At 37.6% G+C, this 10,539-nt stretch overlaps 1 protein-coding gene across 1 annotated transcript in view; it reads right to left on the reverse strand.

Moving 5' to 3' along the window:
* Nucleotides 1–1,537: 1,537 nt before the first annotated feature.
* Nucleotides 1,538–10,539, reverse strand: part of LOC121874337 (forkhead box protein F1-like) — an 86,030-nt gene continuing 77,028 nt past the window's right edge. Inside the window, exon 3 of the mRNA XM_042378461.1 lies at nt 1,538–5,568. Within this exon, the coding sequence (XP_042234395.1) occupies nt 5,267–5,568 (302 nt within the window). The 3' untranslated portion in view covers nt 1,538–5,266. The remainder of the gene's footprint in view (nt 5,569–10,539) is intronic.

Genomic DNA, 10,539 nt, shown 5'->3' on the forward strand with positions numbered 1-10,539 from the left:
TCAACTTCTTGTGACCTTGAAGTGTGATGTTGTGTCTCTGGAATCTTGTGGACAATAAGGACTAGTGTTGTTTTTTAGCAGATTTGGTTCTAGTGACGTTGATTCATGCTCACTTTTATTTGTTCTTCATTTTAATTATCTACTGTGTTTGTACGAGTCCTGCTCTCAGATTCATTTGCTTTAGGTTGGCTTTTAATGGAAGAAGTCTCTCCGAAAATGTCGCTATCAAATGAATCATATTGGTTTAACAAGTGTGTGTGTGTGGGGGGGGGAGTTTGTCGTTCTGTAGGTGGGTGGGTATGTTTTTTGTGAGGGTTTATCCGTCTGTTGGTGGATGGATGTGTTTGTCTGCTTGTGTGTGGATAGGTGTGTTTGTTTGTAGATGTGTTTATCTCTGGATGGATGTTTCTGTATGTGGGTGTGTTTGTCTGTCTGTAGGTGGATGTGTCAGTGTGTGTTTGTCCGTGGGTAATGATTTGTGTGTGTGTGGGTGTGTGTGTGTGTGTGTGTGTGGGTGGGTGAGTGAGTGCCTGAGTAGGTTTAATCTGTAAGTCTATGTGTCTGTCTGTCTCTCTCTGTATCATGTAAACACAAACCTTGAGAGCATTGATAAATCCTCTCCTTACTGAATTGAATCATTAAGTAATTGGGTATCGTGGAATATGTTATTTATCGCTAATTTCAGCTACACTCCATCGTATCCATCTCAGGCTCGTCTTATCCATGCACGCTCCAAGTGGATTTTACTCCATCGTTGTTTATCCACCTCTCTCCATCCACACCTCCACCTTATACACTATACACGTGGGTTGACCTGCCTATTGCTTCCACATCTCTCTCTCTCTCTCTCTCTCTCTCTCTCTCTCTCTCTCTCTCTCTCTCTCTCTCTCTCTCAGATGCTCTTATCCTCAAATTTATTTTCCACCACACTACACATAGGTGTGTTATCTCTCCCTCCCTTAGCATTTTATTTTATCTTGTTTGCTTATTCCTTTATTCTCACACTATCCCTAATTCACCATTTTCTCTCACGTCTCATTTATTTACGCCTTTTGTTTAATCAGGATAGTACTGATCAACTCTGCTTTTCTTATTTTTCTTAACACCACTTTATTGCTTCTGTCCTTATGGCACCTCTTCCTTGTTTCTATTTTGTTTAACACTTCTTTATTATGCTTGTTCTTCTTTCCACCTCTTTATTGCTCCTGCTTCTCTTCTCTTATTCATCATGTCTTATTTTGGTCAGCCATTTGTTATTCACCTTCTTCGAGATAATTATTGTATTATTTTTATACTTTTTGTTTTGTTTTATTGTTTAACTAAGACATTTTGGGGGTTTTGTTTCTGTCTATCTTTAAGATTTTTATATTTCTTTTAATTTCAATAGTTTTTTGTTTTAGTTTTCACACTTTTTATTTTCATGAAGGTATTACTTTTTTTTTAGCTTTCAGTGTTTTTTAAGAACATTTTTGTTAATTTTTTCCTTAAATATATTTTTTTCTTATGAAGGGAGAGAAATAAGAGTTTTTTTTGGGATTATTCACTGTTTTATTCTTCATCGTTTTAACATGAACGAGAAATTGTCAGGCCTTCACAAACCCAAGTTATTACTGGTATAATGGGAGGAGAGAGAGAGAGAGAGAGAGAGAGAGAGAGAGAGAGAGAGAGAGAGCAGCACAATAATATTAAGCTACTATAATATAGCAATGATAATAACGAGCCAACAAAAGGTAATAGCCTGCATTTGTATATCTGTTTGTTTGTTAGGCCCCAAAAATGTTAAAACAAAGGTATAACCATGGCGCTTGTGACCACAGAAGAAAATACTCTATATAACAGAGTGGCTACAACCTCTTGTTCTGTGAGTGATGACTTGAGAACCAACAAGAAATTATTACAGAAAAATAATAACTTAACAGCTATACAAGTCGTACAACCCGACCTCGTTGGCGAGAGCTAACTGGCTGCATGGTTCATATTAACGGCAAAACCTGCTGATTGGTTGACTGTAAAGAGCTGTAAGCTCGCTGATTGGTTGATTCCGAAGAGTGACACGCTCATTGTTTGGTAGATTCCAAAGAGAGGCATGATCGCTGATTGGTCTATATATTATAACGAGCGGTAAACTCGTAGATTGGTTGATAACAAATAGCGGCAAGCTCGCTGATTGGCTTACTCCAATGAGCGGCAAGCTGCTGCTGGATGATTTATTTGACTTAGTTGCAGCCAGTCGTGCATCAACGAGTTGGGACTGTACCATCGAGTAACCTTATACTTCTGTCTTTCTTACAAATTCTATATAAAAAAAACCTGGCAAGACAAAAGGAACCTTATTTACCACATTGATAAGGTCTGTTACCCCATGCCATGTCCCAGGATTTGAACACTTTGCACCAAATAGAATAAAAAAACAAATCGGCCGTGCTTCCTCTAATAAAATATGTTATATTTTTATATAGGCCTACATTTCTTTTCATAGAATTTCGGCGTTCATGCACGAAAGAAAAATACAGAAACTTTTGTCATGTGTTTTCTTTAGTTTCGAACCACAAAACTCACTTCCTCTAGCTATGGGTGAACTAACCTTAGATTTTTTTTTTAAATATAAAACTTTTTTTTTTACCTTTTCTTACAAAATATTAATTAAATAAATCTCGAATTTGAGTCATAAAAAAGTCATGCCTGAAGTAGGCCTACCCCAGCTCCGCCGACACTGTCACAGAGATTAAGATTTAGACTTTTAACTTTTAGAAATGAAATCTATTTGCAGAAATCCTTCATGAAATCAGATTTAGATGCATTAATCTGTCAGTGAATTAGATTTAGACGTATAAATCCGTTACAAGTTGATTTAGGAGCACAAAACCACCTAAGAATGGATTTAGACGCATAAAGGCACAATAGAATTTGATTTAGACGTATCAGTTCTTCATAGGATTGGTTCAGACGCATACATCTGTCAGGTATATAGATTTAGACATATAAATCCTTCAGATAATTAGATTTAGACGTTTAAATCTGTCATGAAATTAGAGGTTAACGCGATCAAGTATCCCAGTCACTCCATCTTACTGAGTGACCCAACAACAACAACAACAACAGCAACAAACAAACAAACAAACAAACAAACAACAACAAATGGAAGAGAGATGAACTTCCTCCAAAGTATTTGCGAATAAAAAAGTAAATAAGTATTGTTATTATTTTACATTGGATACTTTATTTTTATACTTTGGGTTTAAACACGTAAATAGATTTTGCTGTAATTTTTACTTATTACTTTTTCTATATTTATCCATACTTTTTCTACATTTTGAAACTAAAATTGAAGATTAACAGTTTTAATACTTTTAATTTTATAAATTTATTTTACCTATCATAGTTTTCTTTCGTAGTTTCCTATATTTTAATACTTAAAATGTAGGTAGACTTTCTTATACTTTCCACTCAATACCTTTTATATACTTTAAAACTCTTAAGATAATGGATACATTGTATACATCTCACTGGATACTCTCTCTCGCTCTCTATGGCTCTCATAATTCCTCTCTAAAACATTTCTATACCAAAATACTTTGAGACTTTTCAATGGTGTATTTTTCTGTATTTAGACAAAATACGCCACGTACTTGTCAATGGATATTTTTTCTATAACTTTCGTAAATTTTTCTTTAAACCTTGGTTTTCATGTTGTTAGGGAATTTGTACGCAAAGTTACCTTTGAGAATTCCTCCGAGAATTATCAACCTCTTGTAAGAGAAAGTAACTATGCATGCAGGCTATAACAGGCTAACATGAACTAAATACAATTGAAAGATACATTTTTTTGTACTTTTCACTATATACTGTTTCAGTACTTTGAGTATTTGTATACCAGGAACCTTTGAGAATCATCCAAACTCACACGGCATGAATGATTAATTGTTATATAATACAGGATTTCTTGCTTTGAATGATTTACTTGAGAGTTCTAAGATTTATGATCAGCAACTCGAGAAATATTTCAATATTCACGAATAATATCTCTTAGGAATCTTCTATGATTCACGAATAGTATCCTAAGACTCATGGCAAATATTCCATAAGTATTAAATTAGATACCTGACAAAATTCAAGATTTACGATAAATGTCTCTAGAAATACTCAAGAATTCATAAGTAATGCCTTAAGAAATATTCCCAAATTTACGAGAATTATCTAGGAATGTTCCAAGATTACGAGAAATTCCTCTAAAAAAATTCCAAAATTCCTGAAGGATATTTTAAGAAGCACTATAGGAATATTTCAAGATTCACTAGAAATATCATAATAGGTACGAGACTAATCCTGATCACGTCACGTCAATCTCAAGTTCATTAATAGATTTGAATAATCTTTCAAAATATAAACAAAAATGTTAATGTGATCTGAATTTAGTGGAGAGAGAGAGAGAGAGAGAGAGAGAGAGAGAGAGAGAGATAGATAGCTGGAGGAATTATACTAGTATTATGACAAGTTATCCATGAACAACTGCTGTCAGAAAATAACAACAATGATACCGATTTCTAATAAAAAAAAATGGATTTCTGAGAGAAGGAACTAACGGGAGTCTTAACATCACTTGGCTTGTTCTTTGGGCTACTAGCTGCGTCGTTTTGCGTTTATTGAGGCCAGAACTCTGTCAGCTGATACTACGAGTCCATCAACTGGTACTGTGAGTCCATCAGCTAATACTGTGAGTCCATCATCTGATCTCGGGATTCCATTAACTGATCACTATATAAGGCTATGAAGGTCAGTACAAGAATACAACAAATACAGTACAGGTCAAAGTCGAGGAATACAATTATCATACTGAAATTCATAGCTAGTACGAGTCCACATATCTTTTATCGTTGTCTAAAAAAAGAAAAAAATACAAGATTTGCCATAAGCATATTTTTTGGAGCCAGAATATATTTGTTTTAATTCTATAAGGGAATCTATTTGAAACGTCTATTGTGTAATGTAGTAATTGCACAAGTTCCCGGCGGAAAGTTTTGTTTTTAAATAATTTGTATATGGAAAAAAATCATAAATGTAAAAGATATTAGAGAAATTATCTTTCATAGTTTGGGCTAACCCGAATTACACACACCAACCTTAACGTTAATAAGCAGTTAGGTTTATTTACACTGACTCCTTACACGTCAACAAACTTATAGAAAAAAATATATATATTAAAAAGGAAATCGTGAAGATAAATTATATGAAGGAAGTCATCTTCACATCCCTCGGTCGCAATCGGTTACATTGAATACTTGATCGAGTCGTAATAGTTGGGCGGAGCTGGGGTAGGTGTGGGTGTGGCTTGGTGGTGAGGGAGAAGGTGAGTGGGCGACGGGCAGAGGCTGCTACCTATAGCAGATTGAGTGGGCGTAAGAGCTCCGCCCCCCGACATGGATGAGGGCGGAGTCCAGAGTCGCTTGTCGTATGTTGGTGCCACCACCGATGACGTCATCTGTTGCTGTGCTTGTTGATGTTGTTGCTGTTGTAGCTGCTGTTGGGGATGCTGCTGCGGCTGTTGTTGTTGAGTCATGCCTCTCATACCTGCTGAGAGAAGAAGAAGAATTGAGCAATTTACAATGATAATAGTCCCAGTACAATAATCATGAAGGGGAGAGTAAAACATTGGAATACAGTGACCATAACATTGATTTCTTTCAGTGTAACAATAACAGTATCATAATAAACGTGTGGCAGATGCAGACTGATAAACCATAAATAATAATAAAGAATATTATATAAATGTCACAAGTAAGACAATAACAATTTAACCTTGCTTAACACCTCCGCGCCTCCTTAACAACATAAAACACAAATTATCACGTAATTCATTGACCTTCAGAGCATTATGTACACAGTCATGGACACTAAAAGGTATAAAGAAGCCACAGAATGCAATGCGTCGCCTTGATTATCTTATTTTTGGTCCAGATTAGGAATATTATTTAAATACAAAAATAATTTATTCCGAAAGGTTTCTGTACCTCAAGATGGTGGCTGTTGCGTCACATCTTTGTACAAACCTTCACTGAGATTTGGTTTATATGTTCAAGAATCACAGGAAAGATTCCAATATACTCCTACTAATTATTATTATTATTATTATTATAGACATACAGAGTGGGTGTAATAAATGCCATTAACAATGAAACAAACACACACACACACACACACACACACACACACACACACACACACACACATATAACGCTGCTCTTAACGTTTCGTCAAGAAGGACTTTATCAAAGGAATGGTTCTTCGTAACGGGTCGTAAGGAATTAAGTTACCACTGAATGTGTATGTTTCCTTTGCTACCATATTACCATTTATCCACGTGAATAATATACAACACATAAACCTGTATTACTCGAGTCTTCGAGAAACACCCGTAAATGTAGCATGTTTCCCTTTATTCACTTCCCTTTCTGAAATGCTAGATAATCCAGGTGTGTCTGGGTCCGTCTTTAAGGGCTGTGAGGTGTGTGGAGTCAAGTTATGAAGGAGACGACTTATCTAAACGTTTAATAATGTAAAATCAATAAGATAACTAAAATTCCATAAATTTGTCAATCTTCTTGGGGGTTTTCCTTGTGCCAACCTTCATAAAAATTGTTAGAAAAATGAGGGAACTTTGGCCCTAGCAACACGAGCTTCTATGGAGTTTGAACTTCAATTGTCAACAATAATTTGGCCAACGGGAAAAGAAGTCGTGTGGAAGTATTTGATTCAGGTACCTGCCCACTAAGTTTCAAAATGCGATTGTAATTGATAGCAATAATATAAAAAGAAAAAAGAAACAGTAAACACAACACGCTTCTTCTCGACATGGGAGGCAGCTTAAAAGGGATTGACAAAAAAAAACATATTTTAGGGAGAGTTGTGGTTTTGCCGCTAACCAACACAAATAAACTTTTGATGATACGCCGCTGTGGGTGGTGGAGTGTGTGGATGACCGTCCTCAGGGCCACGGTAACCACACCTCGTCTGTCCTAGAATTAGATAAATAACCATGGCACCCCACAGCAGCGTCCACCACCACCACCACTTGACCCTCTGAGGCACGCCAGCACTGAGCCCAGCCAGATTAACATTACGAAAATCACTCAATCAACATTAGCTGCACGACACACGGTACAGTACACTATCTGATCAAATTAAACTAAACTAACAAATCTTTATTGTGTAATGCTAATAATCTATTGTTGACGCTGCAGGTAAACATGCAACGGACAATTATCATATTATCTGTTAAGCACCTGTTGTCACTCTCAGGCTTTATATTTTTTTGTTATTAATTGACATACATTTTCGACACAATTGGATATGCACGCAACATTTTATTTTTTTATTTTTTTTTAATATCGGGTAAATTATTTAAGTGATGCTGACTAGCAGTGAACACACCATTTTGCCCGCCAGCCACATAGTCTTTCTGTCCATCTTAGAAACGTGGTAACTTGTACAAAAACTGCTTCCGCCTTCTCAAGACTCTTTCTTTTCTCTATGACACACACACACACACACACACACACACACACACACACACACACACACACACCACCCACCCAGTTCTCCCTCTCTTTATTTGCTCTTGTTCAGTCAATCTTACTGCTGTAATAGACGTCTTCTGCTTATTATTCCTCTTCCACACCTATGCCCCAAATAATCGTCTGGTTTATCCCTGTTGCTTCACACAGCCCAGCACCACTCATCAGGAATACTTCCACTCAACACGATACAATGATGTGTATGTATTGTGAAATCACCTTTTTTTCTTAATCAAGCTCATTTAGATATAGTAATGTAGCTACTGTACATGTTTTGATAATTGTTTATTTATTTTGATATCCAAGATTTAAGAATTAGGGATACTTTAAGTTGTGTTTGATTTTTTTTCTGTCATTAAGGAAAAAAAAGGCTTCTTCGGCTCTTATGCAGGTGCGAAGTGTATGATGAACATGGCATATAAAGCTCATTGAAGGTTGTAGTAATATAAGTAATAATATAATAATAATAATAATAATAATAATAATAATAATAATAATAATACATTAATAAGAGTAACAGTAATAGTAATAGTAATAATGTGATGACAATAGTTGTAATGATAAAAATAGAAGTAGTCTCAGTAGTAGTAATAATAGAAATAAGAATAACTATCACTAAAATATTAAATTTTGTTATTTTACACAGGAGACATCTAGTAAAAAACAGTATTTTTCGTGTAAACGTTGTTTTTACGGTCACATGAAAAGCTCTTCAGTTATTGAACAAACGGAACAAAACAAAGAGAGACTTATAGCTTATGGTTGTGTGGTGGGCAGAAGAGTAAGTGCTGACCACGAGACTGGTGGCCGGCGCCCAGCACTCATTGTGGTGGTCACGTGATACTCACCCCGCCCCCCCCCCCTCCACCTGTTGTTGACACTGTAGGGACAACTTCGACAAATTGCTCTCTCCAACTCAACCCATAAACATTTTTCACAACCTGGAGGACTACACTTTTGTATACCGTATACGTGTGTCAGCCCTTGAATTCTTACACATTTTATTTTGGTGATGTATTATCTGCCGAGAGGAACACAATACTCTTGATAATATGTCTACCTATAACTTCAGTGTCAGTGATGTCTTACCTAAAATTCGAAGCAAATACCCCCCTCCCTCTTTTGAACTCCTTTGAGAACTTAAAACACTGTATTGTAAACCTGAGCATCACAGGTCAAAAATTGGTGTTTTGTGAACTCGTATCTTCTTGAGCGTCGCGGCGAAAATTAAAAAACTATTGCATAACTGTAACTTGATATAATTATGATTTGCTTAGAGTTATAGACACCAGTTAGGGTACTACACTTGACAAGGCAGTGTTTTGACCTATACGACTGTAAATAATGAGTGGTTTTGGTTGGGTGTAAATAGGAACTGCCTTGTTTGGGTTAATAGCCCTCGTGTTGTTTTATTTATTATTATTATCCAAGGTACTGTACTGTAAGTGAGGGTTAAGAGGTGTTACGTTGTGTTAGGAGTCACTAAGTATCGGGGAGTATTAGAGAATGTTAGGGGGTGTTTTGGAGTGCTGGACGGTATGATAATAATAATAATAATAATAATAATAATAATAATGGTTGCCCCTCGTGTTCGTGATGACTGGCCCTTTAGGCGTGTAATTGTTCAAGGTGTAGATGATATCGTCAACAAAACAACCACACCCTTAGTTAATGAGCTTCATGACCCAGTGTCAAGGAAAATTTCAAGAAGACCGGACAACTCGCCAACTGTACTGGCTAACCATTATCCCGCAACACGATCCGCAAATCGATTAACATCCAGGTCCCCAATTACTGCTGGGTCGACAGAGGCAAATGGCGTAAAGAAACTTGCCCATAGTTTCACCCTGCCAGGGGGATCGAACTGTAGAACAAATAAAACAACCCTATTGCTATTTAAAGATTATGCTTTGTCGGGATTCAGCTTGTACCCACAGCGGGCGATAGACAGACAGATAGACAGGCATTTAGATATATAGATAGATATTTAGCAAAATCATTATACAAGTTCACCATCACACTTGCAGCTTTCTTCTACCATTCCCAGTGCACAGAGAGAGAGAGAGAGAGAGAGAGAGAGAGAGAGAGAGAGAGCATCTTTTGACCGACTGTGGTGATGAAGGAGTAGTTTGACCTTTCCATCCCGTCATCGAGTCGTGCACAGAGTTACGACGAGTCCACCCCCTCTCCTCCCCAACCCCCCCCCTAGTGACAGTCTATTATGTGTTGACCCAGGAAGAGCTCTTTCGTGTTAGTGAGTGTTATGAGTATGGGTGTGTTAGGGAATGTCAGGGCATGTCGGGTAGTATTAGGGAGTGTCAGAGAAGTGTCAGGGAGATCAGGGAATATCAGTTATTGTCAGTGAGTGTACAGTAATTGTTCGTGGCAACTGGCGAGTGGCGTTAAGTGGTGTGTCTTGTTAGTTTAGGCACTGGATTGTGTCGAGTTAAGTGATGGGTGTGAGTGTGAGTGCTAGACCGTGTCAGTGTAAGTGTTGGGCCGTGTCAGTGTAAGTGTTGGGCCGTGTCAGTGTAAGTGTTGGGCCGTGTCAGTGTAAGTGTTGGGTCGTATCAGTGTAAGTGTTGCTGGATTAAGTCACAAGCTTTGTTATACCGTTCTCCCCTTCCCACTTTCTACTCACGCTTCCCACTCGTTCCCTTCCATAGTACCATCCCCTCATAATACTCATATCATCCTTTCTCCTTCCCCTCCTCTCCATTACCCTTCCTAATTTCCCCTTATTATCATACTCCAATTATCCCTCCCCTACCCTCCTCCATCCCCAACTCTTACCCCACCTTCATCCACAACCTCTGTCACACCCGTCTCCTCCTCCCCTCTCACTCTCACCCCTCACCTCCTCTCACCCCTACAATGTTATGGTCGTCGTGGCATGTAACACTCACCAGACGCGCCCTGGCCTCCTCCTCCTCTTCCTCCTCCCTCTTTCCCCTCCCACGGAACGAGG

The sequence above is a fragment of the Homarus americanus genome, unplaced genomic scaffold (genome assembly GCF_018991925.1).
Source record: "Homarus americanus isolate GMGI-L3 unplaced genomic scaffold, GMGI_Hamer_2.0 scaffold17856, whole genome shotgun sequence".
Classification (NCBI taxonomy): domain Eukaryota; kingdom Metazoa; phylum Arthropoda; class Malacostraca; order Decapoda; family Nephropidae; genus Homarus; species Homarus americanus.